Raw genomic sequence first — 16,827 nt, forward strand, 5'->3', positions numbered from 1 at the left:
ATGCACGCACAAATGTAGGGAGAGACAGCTCTCCAGACTTCCTCCAGTGTCTTACACACATCCCACTGGAATTATCAGTCTTAGCACATTGCCCGCAGGGAAGAAAAATAAATCACAAAATAACCAAACGCCCCCTCCCCCCCCCCACCTCCCACCACCACGCCGCCCTCCCCTCAAACACTCCCCTCCCCCCTGCACTGTACAAGTGATTCTGCATACAGGCAGACGAACGTTAAATAACTTCCGATTTTGCTCTGAGCCATAATAAATGACGGGAGGGTAAAAGCCAGCAGCTCTCGCGATTCCTCTGAGTAAGAGTCCGTGTCTCCTCGGGGCCCGGGCCGGGGCTGTCAGGCTTTGGCCTCGAGCATTTCTAGGAAGAGTTTGTGCATGGGCACCTTGCCCTGCAGCTTGAGGCTGTAGAAATGCTGCACGGCCTTGGCGGCCGTCTGTCGCAGCAGGGGCAGGGTGAGCAGCAGCTTGCCCGCCCGCCGTGGTTCCTCGTGGCGCTGACTCAGCTCGTAGTCCTGGAGGGCCTCGTGCAGAAGGTCCTGGAGTTTCTGCAGGGCCTCCGTGTCTTCTATGTGCATGGAGTCTGTCGGGGGAGGGCAAAGGTGAAAGGTAAAAGGTCAGCTCAGCGATGGACAGTGATGTCATTCCCCCAATTCAGGTTTCAGTCAGTGGTGGGATCGCCATGGTCTGTGCCTGTCAGCCTCCTCTCTTTCCCTCTGCCTTCCCACTGTTGCCTTTTTGTGGTCCTTCATTGCCTCCCCTGCAGGAGATGGGAGCTACAGAAGTGGGGTGAAGCGGGGTGGGTTACCCCTCTTCTCCTCTTTTCACTTGGTGACTAGGGCAGGGGAGGGGGCGTCTTTTGGAAGCCACCCTGTTTTGCTCCCCGATCAAGGCCTCCACATGAGTAATGAGAAGCAGTGTGCCTAATGGAAAGCGCAGGGGCCCGGGGGTCAGAAGACCTCGGTTTTAATCCCAGCTCCGCCACTTGTCTGCTGTGTGATCTTGGACAAGCCACTTAACTTCTCTGTGCCTCAGTTACCTAAACTGCAAAATGGGGGTTAAGGCTGTGAGCTCTGTGTGGGACGGGAACTGTAACCAACCTGGCTATCTTGTATCTACTGCAGTGTTTAGTACAGTGTCGGGCACATGGTAAACACTTAACAAATACCTTTAAAAAAACTAATAATATCATTTAACACCTAGATCAAGTTATAACTTTAGTGGGAGACTCTTAACCCAGACGGCAGGAGACTTGGAACTCCCTATTTTCTCCCTTTGCTGTTGACTATCTGTCAATTATCTAACGATCTGTGTGTGGATGTGTGGGCATTGCCCAACTTAGGGTGTGTACGGGGAAGCTCAATTTCCCCCAAGAGCCATTCACAGTACCTCTCAGAGATCAGCTTCTTTAAAAAGCAGGATGGCCTGGTGGAGAGAGCATAGCACTAAGAGTCAGGAATCCTGGTTTCTAAGCTCAGCTCCAGGATGTATCTGTTGTGCGACCTTGGGTTAGCCACTTAACTTCTGTGTGCCTCAGTTCCCTCATCTATAAATTTAAGTTTTTTGGGGGGCCAGGATTGTGTCTGCCGCCTGTATTGTTTCATACTATCCCAAGCGCTTAGCATAGTTCTCCACAAACGATCATTTCAATCAGTGGAATTTACTGAGAGCTTCCTGTATGCAGAGTATTGTATTAAGCACTTGGGAGACTCCAATATAACAGATTTGGTAGACAAGCTCCCTGTCCACAAAGAATTTATGGTCTAGAGCTTACAGTTTAGAGCACAAAAAGTGCTCAAATATCACCAATTGGTGGAATGAAGGGTCTTGGCTGAGAGATGATTAAGCTCAAACCAAGCAGCTGTTACTCCCGTGGAGTGGCTTGGGAGGGGCATCTCACTAAAGATATCAGGAAGGCAGCCACTCACCAACCTCCTTAAACAGGGAGACCCCGGGACTTCATGCACTTAACAACTAGGTGACATCCCAGGTGCCATTTTGAGGGAGTGGGTGGCTTTTGAGTAATCTTAGAGCACTTCTGTGGACTCCCTCAGTTGTCTCATTCACTCTGGAGCCTTTACCCTTCCCTCCGAGACAGAGTCAAGTTCCACTCTGCATCCAGGCTGAGGAAACTCGGTGGAAGGGCGACTGGTGTCGAAGACTTAAAACTGGAGACAAATATATCCAGTTCCCGCGGGGCCCAGAAAGTGGGAAGCCTAGTGGAAAATCAGTTAGCTGGGTATAAATTTTAAAAAATTAAATAATAATAATATTGACTGTGGTTAAGCACTTACTATATTATAATGATAATTACAGTACTTGTTAAGCACTTACTGTGTGCCAAGCACCGTTCTAAACACTGCAGTAGATTCAAGTTAAGGCTCACACCCTTAATCCCCATTTTATAGATGAGGTAACCGAGGCCCAGAGAAGTGAAATGACTTGCCCAAGGTCACACAGCAGATACGTGGCGGAGCCAGAATTAGAACACGTGACCTTCTGACTCTCAGGCCCGTGCTCTATCCACTAAGCCACGCAAGCACTGTTCTGAATTCTGTAGGAGATACAAGACAATCAGGTCAGATGCCGTCCCTGTCTCACACAGAACTCACAATCTCAGTAAGAGGGAGAACAGGCATTGAAACCCCATTTTACAGATGAGGCGACTGAGGCACAGAGAAGTAACCTGCCCAAGGTCACACAGCAGACTCCTAGCCGACCCAGGATTAGAAACCAGGTCCTCTGACTTGCAGAGCCGTGCTCTTTTCACTAGACCATGCTGCTCTTAAAAGTGGATGGCTGACTACCTTAGGGATGAGGGAACCCCACTGAGGAAGTTACTATCTTCCTGTTGCAGTGGGGTCATGAGGAGAGACGGGACCAGAGAGGGTAACACAGAGGAGTCTGCAAAAACAGGAATAACAGCTCTGTATTCAGCTTAGAAGGGACAAAGGGCAGAGATACTTCGTAGGCAGTTTTCTCAAGTGGGGCTTGATATGAACGAAGAGATTAAACTGATAAAAACAAAATCTCTGCATTTAAAAAACACCTGGCTGATGTAGGGGAATTATTTTGTCTCTATTTGTTGCCTCATTGTACTTTCCAAACACTTACTACAGCGTTCTGCCCACAGTAAGCGCTTGATAAAGATGATTGAATGAATGAATGAATGAATGATGCAAGTGGCATTATGGAAACCTACTGAAAAATGGATTTGAGATTTTGGGGCAAGGATGAGGAAAGAAGTGGCTGGCAGGGCGGATGTAAGAGTACCGAGAATCCAAAGTTTAGCAGCGATAACCTTCTGGCAACCGTCGGCAGAAATCACTCACCTGGCAGAGAAGAGCTGACGTACCATGGGCAGTACAGTGGTGGAATGGGAGCAATAATAATAATAATTACTACTGTGGCATTTGTTAAGCACTTTCTCTGTGCCAAGCACTGTACTAAGTGCTCGGATAATTGGGTCAGACACAGTCCCTGTCCCACTTAGGGCTGACAGTCTTCATCCCCAATTTACAGGTGAGGTAACTGAGGCACAGAGAAGTTAAGTGACTTGCCCAAGGTCATACGGCAGACAAGTGACAGAGCCGGGTCCTCTGACTCCCAGGCTGATGTCCCTTTCCACCAGGCCACGCTGCAAATAATTAATGTACTAGCAGTGAAAGTGCCAAGGGCAGCCGTAGTGTATGGAAGGTTATCAGAATAAAATGGATAGTGAACAAATCCGCCCAAAGACCAACCCACAGAGCTAAAGAAGGTGAGAAATAAACAGTCTCATGAAGGGAGGCAGCAGGCAAGGAAACGGGACCCAAGGATTTGGGGTGGAATTGTTCACCAAGCTGAATCTCATCACTGGGATTTTGGAAACAAGACGTTTTTCAACTAATTGTGCTCTCTATTGAGGGCATTCAGGGCGACTTCATCGCTACATTTTAATCAAGTGCCACTCGTGCCCTTTTCCTCAATTTTTGTTTTGGGAAAATCAATGGGCGGGAGAGATTGGTGTGTGTTTCTAGTGAGCAGGGGTTCTGGGGGATTCTGAAGCTACTGGAACCCACCCCGGGGTCGGAAGTGAAGTGAAGGCGCCTCTACTTTGCCTGCATGGCAGGAATTTATCCATTTTTAGTCGTTTCCCCAGAGCTCTTCCCCCAGGGAACCTTTCCACCCGAGTGCCCTCTTGGGTTACTAGAGGGTGGGAATGGACTCTGGGACTCGGGGGTAGATATGTGTTATTCAGGACGACACAGTCCCTGTCCCACCTGAGGCTTACAGTCTAAATCGGAGGGAATAGGATTGAATCCCCATTTTACAGTTGAAGAAACTGGGGCACAGAGAAGTTAAACAACAATAATAATAAAGACGGTGCTTGTTAAGCGCTTACTATGTGCCGAGCACTGTTCTAAGCGCTGGGGTAGATTCAAAGTAATCAGGTTGTCCCATGTGGGGATCACAGTCTTAATCCCCATTTTACTGATGAGGTAACAGAGAAACAGAGAAGTCAAGTGACTTGCCCGAGGTCACACAGTTGATCAGTGGCAGAGCCGGGATTAGAAGCCATGACCTCTTACTCCCAAGGACACATAGCAGATATGAAGCGAAGCTGGCATTTGAACCCAGGTCCTTCAGACTCCTAAGCTTGGGTTCTATCCACTAGACTACACTGCTTCTTCTTGTATATATGTTTGTACATATTTATTACTCTATTCATTTTACTTGTACATATCTATTCTATTTATTTTATTTTGTTAATATGTTTTGTTCTCTGTCTCCCCCTTCTAGACTGTGAGCCCACTGTTGGGTAGGGACCGTCTCTATATGTTGCCAATTTGTACTTCCCAAGCGCTTAGTACAGTGCTCTGCACACAGTAAGTGCTCAATAAATATGATTGATTGATTGATTGATTGACTCCCTGGCATTCCTCCGCTCCTGGATCCAGGCGATAACAAGTGTTTGTTAGGGAAACAAGTGCAAGAATCGTCCTATACAGGAAGCTGTTCTATTTACTTCCAAGAGAGTTTATATCCTGTCTCCCTCCTACGTGGGACAGGAACTGAGTCCGGTGTGATTAATTAGTACCTGCTGCAGTGCTTAGAACAGTGTTTCCCACATAGTAAGTGCTTAACAAATGCCATCATCATTAGTAGTGTTATTAGTATTATTATTAAAGTGTACAAACGTCCCCTGCAAAGAGAGTCTAGAGTCTTCTAAACTGTGAGCCCGTTGTTGGGTAGGGACTATCTCTACATGTTGCCAACTTGTACTTCCCAAGTGCTTGGTACAGTGCTCTGCACACAGTAAGTGCTCAATAAATACGATTGAATGAATCAATGAATGACCTTTGAGGGTCTTTATGGGAGATATTCATTCCTCCATCTGGGTTTTGGGGTGGACTCAGTCGCCTCTCATTCCTGACAAAGGATGTTTTCGATGTCCTGTACCCCTGGTCCTGACCTTTGGGCCTAAGACAGGTGCTGGACTGTGGTGTGATTCATTCAATCGTTCAATCATATTTATTGAGCGTTTACTGTGTGCAAAGCACCGTACTAAGTGCTTGGGAGATGACAGACCTCGCTCTAAGGAGATGTGTGGGGTCCGTGGCGGCCCTGGGGAAGCTTTAGGCCCCCGATCACAGACTGAGCTGGGCACCATTGGCCGGGGATGGGGTCTCTGGGAGGAAGAGTGAAGGTCTCTGTTTCTGTCCAGGAATTGGGCACCCTGCACTGAGACTCCATGCATTCTCCCCTTGGTCAAGTGGCCACCAGGGAAGGGCAGCGGGCCGGGAGGAAAAAAGACCAACAGAGACCCAACAGCAGCTCTTCCTCCCCCCCGACCCCATCATCTGCTGCTGCCTCCCCTGCTCCCGAGCATCCAGGAGACAGAAATTGGCAGCTGCCTTAAAAAAAAATAACTTTGCAGGATTAATTTCCTTGCAATCCATCAGAGGGCCTGTATCGATGGCATTGATAAACTGTTAATTACAAAATCAATGGTGATGAATTTTTCCTGGTGTCAGGGTGGCGCTGGGGCATGGGGCGGGCTGGCAGAGGGCCCCTAGGAGAGCTGGGGCCCCGGCCGTTGACAGAGCACCCCGTGCCATCTGCCTCCTGTGCCTCTTGTGGCTCCCTAGGCCCGTGAGGCAGGAAGGGTGGGCACAGCGGGCTATGTATGCCAGCTCGTCGATAAAGCCGGGGGAGTGAGCCCTGCCTCCGACTCCTGAGGCCTTCTGACCACCAGATTTATCGACCAATGCTGCGGGACCTTGAATGCAACCTGGCCCCTGGCTCTGGCGGCTGACCAGCAGACCAGAGGGCACGGCGGCTTTGCCGCAGTCCCGAGCCCCCCACCAAGCTGGGAAGCATGGCGGGAAGCTAGAAGTGGGGTCACCAGCAGAGCGTGGCAAATGTGTCTTGATCTGCAAATTTTGCCATTTCACCAGCACTGGAAAGTAGGGGTGGAGGGACGGGGTTGGTCGTGGAAGTTGAATCCCAGGTTTTTCTGAAGACATTTAATATAGAATCAGACTCTGTAGAAATCTTACCAATTTTCCCAGGGACCCCACTGCCCACTTGGAGGGTTTTTTAGATGATTTTCAGGGACCTTACTTTCCGACCACATTTTGGCTGGGGCTCTTAGTCACCACAGTATGGTTCTGATGGAGCCCCTGAGTCATATTAGTCCTTCTATATGCCTCCCGCCTCCCTTCCCTCCTATTAGCCCTTTGTCCCCTTTCCCCTGCCCACATTGGCAGGTCGTTGGCATTGGGCAGAGACCACCTCATTCATTCATTCAATCATATTTATTGAGCACTCACTGTATGGCGAGCACTGTACTACTACTACTAATAATAATGTTGGCATTTGTTAAGCACTTACTATGTGCAAAGCACTGTTCTAAGCGCTGGGGGGGATACAAAGTGATCAGATTGTCCCATGTGGGGTTCACAGTCTTAATCCCCATTTTACAGATGAGGTAACTGAGGCTCAGAGAAGTTAAGTGACTTGCCCAAGGTCACACAGCAGACATGTGGCGGAGTCAGGATTCAAACCCATGACCTCTGACTCCAAAGCCCGTGCTCTTTCCACTGAGCCACGCTGCTTCTCACTAAGTGCTTGGGAGAGTATAATACAACAATAAAAAGGCACATTCCCTGCTCAGACTGTGGAGAAGGGAATTCAGTCAGTCTGTGGGTGTGGGGAGAATCTTACATTCATTCAATCAATCAATCAATCGTATTTATTGAGCACTTACTGTGTGCAGAGCACTGTACTAAGCGCTTGGGAAGTACAAGTTGGCAACATATAGAGACAGTTCCTACCCAACAGTGGGCTCACAGTCTAAAAGCGGGAGACAGAGAACAAAACCAAACATACTAACAAAATAAAATAAACTGAATAGATATGTACAAGTAAAATAAATAAATAAATAGAGAAATATGTACAAACATATATACATATATACAGGTGCTGTGGGGAAGGGAAGGAGGTAAGATGGGGGGGATGGAGAGGGGGACGAGGGGGAGAGGAAGGAAGGGGCTCAGTCTGGGAAGGCCTCCTGGAGGAGGTGAGCTCTCAATAGGGCCTTGAAGGGAGGAAGAGAGCTAGCTTGGCGGATGTTGAGAGGGAGGGCATTCCAGGCCAGGAGGATGAAGTGGGCCGGGGGTCGATGGTGGGACAGACGAGAACGAGGCACGGTGAGGAGATTAGCGGCAGAGGAGCGGAGGGTGCGGGCTGGGCTGGAGAAGAGAAGGGAGGTGAGGTAGGAGGGGGCGAGATGATGGGTCCCTACCCAACGGTGGGTTCACAGTCTAGAAGGGGGAGACTGAGCGCTTGAGCGCGTACTGTGTGCAGAGCACTGTACTAAGCGCTTGGAAAGTACAATTCAGCAACAAATAGAAATAATAATGATAATGATGGTATTTGTTAAGCATTCACTCATTCATTCATTCAATTGTATTGAGCGCTTACTGTGTGCAGAGCACTGGACTAAGCGCTTGGGAAGTACAAGTTGGCAACACATAGAGACGGTCCCTACCCACTTAATATGTGCCAAGAACTGTTCAATCATTCACTCATTCATTGTCCTATTTATTGAGCGCTTACTGTGTGCAGAGCACTGTACTAAGCATTTGGGGAGTACAAGGCCTCACCTCGTTCTCACCACATCCTACGTCTGAGGAGGGAGAACGAGGGAGTTATCTCCCCATTTCATTCATTCATTCGTATTTATTGAGCGCTTACTTTCACAGACGATGAAACTGAGGCCCACAGCGGTTGCTAAGTGCGTTGTCGAAACTTTCCCCCTTGGTGCCCAACCCTCTCCACCCGCAGCCAAGACGTTGTTGAGCAGTGATGTGACCTAGTGGAGAGAGCCAGGGCCTAGGAATCAGAAGCCCTGGATTCCTATACCGCTCTCCCCTTCGTCTGCTGTGAGAACCTGGGCAAGCCAATTAACCTCTCTGTGCCTCAATTTCTTTAACTGTAAAAGGAGCATTCGAAACCCGGTACATTCGGTCCGGTTACATTGTATCTAGCCCAGTGCCTAGCACAGAACTCAGCAGGTAGCAAGTACTTAATACCCCCATTCTTACTATTTTTATTGGGTCCAAAGAGATTGTTCAGAGTAGGACTGGGCAGAGCACAGTCCAGCGATTTCTTGGCCCAGGGTTCAGGAGAATCCTCTGCTACTCAACCCCCTCCCTGCAGTTTTTCTAACGGTCACTTACCTCACGAGGTAGGCACAATGTGGAAAAAAATAAAGCCTCCAATGGCCTCATTTTCTAAAACCCTGGTGTTAGGGAAAGTTTCCCTTCCCTAAGAGTTTCTAGGGGCTGGGAAGAGAGAAGGAAATCATTCTCCAGGGTAAATCCACCACCCTTTCCCCTCCCCTGGCCTCTCTGCTGCTGCCACTGACCCCTGAGGCCTGCCTCCACCTCCTCCCCTCACACCGTCCCCAGCCCAGGCAAAGCAAGTGGAGAAACCCTCCCCCTGAGCCGGTGTCTCCCAACAGACTGGGACCCCAACTTGATGTCCTAGCAATAATAATAATAATAATTATGGTATTTGGTAAGTGCTTATGAGCCAGGCACTCTATCAAGCGCAGGGTGGATACAAGCAAAATGGGTTGGATACAGTCTCTGTCCAAATGGGGCTCACAGTCTTAAAACCCAAGTAACTGAGGTGCAGGGAAGTGAAAAGACTTGTCCAAGGCCACGCAGCAGACAAGTGACAGAGCCTGGATTAGAACCTTCTGATTCCCAGGCCCGTGCTCTATCCGCTACTCCAAGTGAGCCCAAACCTGGTGGTTCTTCCTGTGTGTCTAGGGGCCAGTTGCCATCCTGGGGTCGGGATTCGTGCCGGTTACTTCAGCATGCCCCCCTCCCTCCAACCCCTTGCGTCTGCCCTCCCTAGCCGGTACCTGAGTTGGCAAGGGCCAGGGCCTTGAGCGTCACAAACTCCTCCTTCTCCACCTTGAGTTTCTTGTACCGGCGCACCAGCTGCAGGATCGCCAAGTAGAGGTCCAGCAGCCCGGTGAGGCGGGAGTGGTCCTCGTCCATGATGTAGTCCTCGGCGTACACCAGCTTGTCCTCGTAGGGCAGCGAGCGGTACACGATGCCCAGGATGAGGATCTCCATCCAGGCGCTCTGCAGCAGGCTCATCTGGTCTCCCAGGGAGAGATTTGAGAACCCTGAGGGAAGAAGGAGAGGATCAGACAGGAGCCTCACAGGGAAGGAGGATTCATTCAATCGTATTTATTGAGCGCTTACTGTGTGCAGAGCACTGTACTAAGCGCTTGGGAAGTACAAGTCGGCAACATATAGAGACAGTCCCTACCCAACAACGGGCTCAGTCTAGAAGATCAGACAGGAGCCTCACAGACTCGGGGCAGGAGGCATTTAAAGAGCACCCTGACTTTCCTCAGCCCTCACTCCTTCAGGGTTGGCTTCCCTTCCCGGGTTTCCGGACCTGTTCTAGACCCGATCATTCTGTGGTATTTATTGAGTGCTTACTCAGTGAGAGCACTGTACTGTGTGATTGAGAGAGTTTGTAGATCCGATCCCTGCCCTCATGAACTTCCTTTCTAGTGGACTGCATCCCCCCAATGGATTGGCCCCGGTTTGTCGCCCCAATTCCGAGGCCTCTGGCTACCTTATGGAAGCAGAGAAGCAGTTTGGCTCAGTGGAAAGAGCACTGGCTTGGGAGTCAGAGGCTGTGGGTTCTAATCCCGGCTCCGCCACTTGTCAGCAGTGTGGCTTTGGGCAAGTCACTTCACTTCTCAGTTACCTCATCTGTAAAATGGGGATTAAGACTGTGAGCCCCACGTGGGACAACCTGATTACCTTGCATCTAGCCCAGCGCTTAGAACAGTGCTTGGCACATAGTAAGCACTTAACAAGTACCATTATTATTATTATTATTATGGCATAGGCCACTTCCCAGGGAGAGGCCGTGTCTTGGACACTCAGCCTCAGTCACTGTTCGGAGAGTCCTGGCCTCTTGGGCCTTGCCTGGTTTGGCTCACCACTCTGGATTCCCTTGGAAATTCCCAAGTCTGTGTGGACTGTACCTTTAGGTCAAAGCGTATGCTTCCACTTGTGCTTGAACATTTTATACATTCACATGGCAAGTCTGCTTGGCTCCCACTGATGGATGACAGAGATCTAGTCTGGCTTTGCTCTTCCAATTCCCATTGGGCCCTGTAAGCTCAGTTTGTCTCTGTGGGTGCCCAGTAAATAGTTTTGATGAAGAGGAAGCATCCTGCTCTGCTTAATGTAGAACATTCCTGGGGACACGAGGAACTCTGGGGCTCCGCGGAATTACCTCGACCAAGTCTTCCCCTTCCCTTGTGTACTGTCTTCTGCTTTTTCTTTCCCAGCCTGCTTTGGTCCTCCTCTCCCTCGTTCTCACTTTGCCCCTCGCTCCTCTCTTTCCCCACTCGCCCCCTGCTCCTGCCCAACACGTCCTTCTTCAGATCGTCACCTGGTCCACAGCCCATTGACTGAGGCCTTCTCTCTCAAGGAACCCCCTCCCCCGCCGGCATTCTCCTTGCTTAATACCCTTGTGCCTGTGACTGGGACCCCCGGCACCGCCATCATTTGATGTCTGTTGTTATCAAGTCAGCAATTAACAAAAGGGCAGATGATTGCTATATTGACCGGTCATGGGTTAGGTTTTGATATATGTGCTATCTCAGCCAAAGAGGCTGTGGCGGGGAAAGGGGTGGGTTATTATGTATTTATCACGATGCCATTTGTGTGCGAGGGTGTGTGTGCATGTGTGTAGTTGCCAGGGGAGGCAGAAGGTGATAATGCAGAAGCAGAGGATGGACATCCAATTTTCCTTATCGGGCCACTGAATAGAAGAGAGGCCCCCGGCTACATTAATTAACAGATACCAATCAGCAGGAGTGCGAGCGTGCTTGGTGCACGCGTGTGTGTGTGTGAGTGTGCGGTGTGGCTGGGAGTTCGGGGATGAGGACAGGCTGGGGACGGAAGGCAAGGAGGTGGAGAGGAGAAATCAATAGACCATTGAATGGGGAGGAGGTGGGGGGAGGAGAAAGAGTGGTGAAGAGAACAAGGCAGGACCTAACTAGGGGGCCAGGTCCATGGGGAAATGATGGAGGGAAGCTAATCTGCACAACTAATGAAGTGGGGACAACGGGGGAAAAGCATTTGAAAGGTCTCATGAATTGTGGAGTTCCCATCCTTGTAAGTTCCTGGAGGACAGGGGCAAGGCTTATCAAGAACTGATCCAGTTGGGTGGTGGGGGCAGATCCTCTGACGAGGGCATGTGCGGGTTTGTGTATGTGCGGAAATCCGGTTTTCATTTTGTGGGAAAACAGTTGCTTCCAGATTCCATTTATGTTGTGTTACGGTTGCGGGGGACAAAAATTTGTCGACCTGAATCTGGCTAGCGTGAGTTCAGGGTTTCAACCACTGACTTTTACTTTACTTCCCCATCTCGGTTCTCGTCCAAGACCTAGCCGTATACCTCCTCTCTCCCAGTTTGAAAGAATCTCTCTCATCCCGAGCCCCTCCCTGACCCCCAGAGGAACAGTCCAGCATCAATTTGGTTTCCAAGTTTCTTGATACCTCAAATGCTCCCCTTCTGCTCTCTGAGCACCTCTCCCTGCCTCTCGCCTCAGTCACCCCCTTGAAACTTGCTTCCTTGACTCTCTTAACACTCCACGATCTGGTAGGTTCCTGGAAGTGGCCCAGGGGGAGAGTCTGTCTAGTACCCTCTACTACTGCATTGGAGTTTCTGGGGTCCGGCTCTCAGCTGGCAAGCGGCGTGGTTTTTGGGCAACGCTGTTGGGAGGGGTTGCGAGCATAAGGGGACACACCAGGTTTGCGAGAGGGTAGCCATGAGCTTCTTCTGCGTTAGATTGACCCCGACGGAAAACTCCTCCTTCAGGAACCAATACTGATAGAAGGAAACTTAAGCTTCCTTCAGCAATTTGCTCTCCCCTACCCCAGGTAGAATGGAAAGCCTCGACTCTCCAAAGCTGGAGACGGGGAGCAAACCAGGCAGGTGTTTTAGGCCGACCCCAGACCCCCTGGACCAGCCTGGTCTACACCAAGAGAATTTATGGGCACGGTGTCTGGTGGCCGACTCTGAAGTTAGCCAGGAACATCTCCTTCTTTTATGTGAGTAGCTGTCCAGTTGCCGTGGGACGGCAGGGCGCCGATGATTAATACTTATAGTCATAATCGTGGCATTCCTTAAGCGCCGATTAGAGACTATCCCTCCTCCCACATGAGGCTCACTGTTCGAGAGAGGGAGACGTGTCATCATCTCCATTTGCCAAAGATGTGGAAGCAGACAAGAAAGCAAGCGACTTCCCCGAGGTTACGCAAGTGACAGAGACAAGTGGCCAAGACGGGGTTAGAACCCAGGCCTCCTAAATGACTGCCCCAGGGTTATTTCCGGGGCCCTGCTACAACTCCAGTGCCTGGTCCAGGCTCTGACCATGTGTGTAGGACTTTCCCATCTCTGTAGACAGCATTGCCATCCTCTCTGTCTCACAAGCCTGTAACCTCGGTATTATCCTTGACTCATCATGCTTATTAAACCTGCACATTCAATTTGTCTCCAAATTCTGTCGGTTCAACCTTCACAACATTTGCTAAAATCCACCCTTTCATCCCCATCCTGACATCACAATAATCCAAGTCTTGATCATGATAATTATAACTGTGGTATTTGCTATGCATTTAGTATGTGCCAAGCACTGTTCTAAGTGCTGGGGTAGATACAGAGTAATCAGGTCGGACACAGTTCATGTCCCTCATTCATTCATTCAGCCATATTTATTGAGTGCTTACTGTGTGCAGAGCACTGTACCAAGCGCTTGGAAAGTACAATATAGCAACAATCTTGATCCTCATTTTACCGATGAGGTAACTGAGGCACAGAGAAGGTAAGTGACTTGCTGAAGGTCACACAGCAGATATGTGGATTAGAACCCACCAACTCTGGACTCCAAGGCCTGTGCTCTTTCCACTAGGCCATGCTGATGACCACCAACCTCCCTGCCTCCTGTCTTTCCCCACTTCAGTCCATACTTCACTCTGCTGCCCAGATCATTTTTCTCCCAAAACAATCAGTTCTTGTTTCTCCACTCCTCAAGATCCTCCAGTGTTTGCCCATCCATCTCTGTATCCAATAGAAACTCCTTACCATAGGCTTTAAAGCACTCAATCACCCAGCTCCCTGCTACCATATCTCACTGCTCCACTATTACAACCCAGCCTACACACTTTACTCTTCTAATGCCAGCCTACTCGCTATACGTAGATCACATCTCTCTCACTGCCGACCCCTCGCCCACGTCCTGCCTACGGCCTGGAATGCCTTCCCTCTTCGTATCTGACTGACAATCACTCTCCCGACCCCTGCAAAGCCTTTTTAAAAGCACACCTCCTCCAAGATGCCTTTCCCAACTAAGCCCTCATTTCTTCTTCTTCCACTCCCATCTGCATCACACTTGCACTTTGGATTTGCACCCTTTATCAACCCCTCCTTCAGCCCCGTGGCATTTATGTTTATATCTGCAATTTTTAAATTTATATTAATGGCCATCTCTTCCCTAGACTGTAAGATCATTGTGGACGGGAAGCATGTCTATCAATTCTGTTATACTGTACTCTCCCAAGTGGTTAGTACAGTGCTTTGCCCATAGTAAGCACTCAATAAATATGATGAATTGATTGACTGGTTGTGTGCGTGTGTGTGTAGAGTTGAGGCCTCACTGTCCCCTCCCCCCTCCCTCACACACACCTTGGAGTGGGATGCGATATCCCAATCCTGCCTGGGAATGCGACTGGCCCACGATGGGCATCAAGGGTGCCACGGTCCCCGGGAAAGAGGCTCTAATCGCACCGGCCGATCTGGTGATCCTCAGGGTTTTCACCCCCTCAGTGGCTTGGCAATGCGTGCCGCCATGAATTGGGAAAAAAAAAAACCCACATAATTTGTGGCAAGTGGAGTTCATAATCTGTGAATTTATTATAGTTTCTGTCATCCTGGAGGGCCATTAGCAGAGGTAATAAAGGGAGATGTAATTATCGGATCTGAGGCCACTCCAGACACAGCTGCTGTCACTCCGTTTCCCATATTTCATGGTCTGTCGGTGCTCCTGTCTTCCCAGTGGGAGCACCACCGTGGGCAATGGGGGAGGAGTGGGCTCTTGGAAGAGTCCCTCCGGGGGGAGGCCCAGAGCGCACTGTGCGTATGTATGTTTGTCCATGTGCCCATGCCCATGTAGCGGGGGAGAGGGGGATGCACGTGATGAGGGGAAGAGGGATAAATGACAGAAGGGCGAGGGTATCTCACCGGAAAGGGAAGGCATCCTATCCGAGTGGGGAGGATATTGAGCTAATGATGTTTGTTGAATGCAATTAATCAAGAAATTCCCATTCGCGAGGGACGGAGATTGGCTCTAAGTTTAATCTACTCTCGCTCACAAGGAACGGGACCTAGGGAAGGAGTGAGCTGATTACCTGAGCCTCCCTCTGAGGAGCAAAGCCCGAGTTCAGGATCGACAGACCTAGATCTTGCTGCTCAGGGAGTAGCGTGCCCATAATATTGCTTGGTGGTAGAGGCCTGTTTTATCAATCAGTGCTTATTTAATGTAGAGCGCTGTACTGAGCACTTGGAAGAGTACAGTACAGTTCTCCATTCATTCATTCACCATGACCACCACCACCGGGGTAAGAGTTCTTGGGATCCAGCTCTCTTGGCAACGCTCAGGTTCCCTGTGTGGGGGTCCGAAGGCCTTCTGTGTAACTGAGAATCTGGGCCTGCAGACTTATTCAGTGCTGTAAACTGCTCAAATACCATACCTTTGGCTCCTTGAAATGGTCAAATATCTTACTCTCTCTGGACAAGGTTTGGTTAGAAATGGCAGAGTAAGGGCTTAGAAGCACCGATGAGACTTTGTTGAACTCATTCAGGTCTTCCTCACCCCCACAACCCAGGGGCTAGGGAGTAGCCAAATGTTGCTGGGGTTTTGCCCCTCCTGCCCGGGAGGGCTTACTTTGGCTAGTTGGTAAAAAGTGGAATAAGGGAGATTCACAGACAATTGCTATGGGTTGGTCTAATTAACTGCATGTCTCATATCCAGGGTTGGGGCTTTCTAAACTGTGAATGCATACAGCCACCAAGCAATACCCAGAGGAGAATCCCGAGCCAGTGACCCAGGTGTTTGCGTTTGAACCAGGCTGCAGGGTTGGGAGGTGATTGGGGGGCGGTGCTGGTTTGAGGGTCGTTATTGAAACCCAAGTTCCATATCCAACCAGATAGAGGGGGAGCACCCTGGGAAGCGTGTGGGAGGGAAGATGCAGAGAGGATGATTTGAGAGGAGATGGGAGGCGGCTGAGCAGGGGAAGAACGTCCCTCCCTGACATTCAGTGGGTCTGAAGAGGGCAGCCTTGGCCTTTAGAGATAATCCAAGCTGATGTGCAGGAGCGGCATAGAGTGGTTATCGTGGCAACGGCTCCCACTGAGCTGGGTGGTCAGCACCTCCCTCACTCTGGCACCTCTCCCTTCCCCTCCCCACCTGGCTCTCAGCTCACCGGAGAGGGGAGCATCCGATGAGCTGCTGGGTTAGTGGAGCAATCCAGGCTGAGATGCCTTAAGCACCCTCCTAACCCTGTTTGTGCTGAACTGGCACCAGGTGGATTCTCAAGTGACCGAATGTGCTAATCCTCAAGAGCTCAGGCTCCTTGGGGAAGGACAGCCGAGGAACGTTAATCCCCATGTACACACACTGGGTGAGAACGGCACTGCCACTCTGTGCAGAGGTCCAGAGACTCCCCCAGGAGAGCCTGAGGGCTTAAGCCCTGAGAACCAAGGGCAAGTGGTTTGGCATGCCTGGTCGCTTGATTTGGGTTGCGAATTGGGAATCTGAATTCATTAGTCCAGGTGCCGTGATCCCCCTCCCTCGCTTGGGCTCACCTTCTTTGGGACCCCCTCGAACCAGGTAGTGTGTTGAGGGGAAAGGAAGCAATAACCTAACCAGGTGTCTCGACAGGTTCAGACCTGGTGGCCACTGGAACAGTGCTCTGCACATTGCAGGCCCACGGGCTCCGTCCCCCTAGGGCCCCTGAGGCCAGGAAGGTGCGTTATCGTGGTATTTCCTAAGCACTTGCTCTGAGCCAGAGTTATGCAAAGCTCTCGGGTGAATATGAGACAGAGAGTTCAGATACAGTTAGTTCGCTCTTCTCCCCATTCCCACCAGTGGGGCTCACAGTCCAGTGTGTTATTAGACCTCTTTATATTAATTTCTGTCTCTCCCTCTAGAATGTGAGCTCA

The 16,827-nt window shown here is 50.2% G+C and overlaps 1 protein-coding gene across 1 annotated transcript in view; it reads right to left on the reverse strand.

Annotated features, from left to right (window-relative positions):
* Nucleotides 1-279: 279 nt before the first annotated feature.
* ESRRB (estrogen related receptor beta) overlaps nucleotides 280-16,827 on the reverse strand; it is a 176,943-nt gene continuing 160,395 nt past the window's right edge. The window contains exons 6-7 of the mRNA XM_038747614.1: nucleotides 9,431-9,700; nucleotides 280-595 (exon numbers count right to left, since the gene is read on the reverse strand). Of these exons, the coding sequence (XP_038603542.1) occupies nucleotides 351-595; nucleotides 9,431-9,700 (515 nt within the window). The 3' untranslated portion in view covers nucleotides 280-350. The remainder of the gene's footprint in view (nucleotides 596-9,430; nucleotides 9,701-16,827) is intronic.

Source organism: Tachyglossus aculeatus, chromosome 1 (genome assembly GCF_015852505.1).
Source record: "Tachyglossus aculeatus isolate mTacAcu1 chromosome 1, mTacAcu1.pri, whole genome shotgun sequence".
Classification (NCBI taxonomy): Eukaryota; Metazoa; Chordata; class Mammalia; order Monotremata; family Tachyglossidae; genus Tachyglossus; species Tachyglossus aculeatus.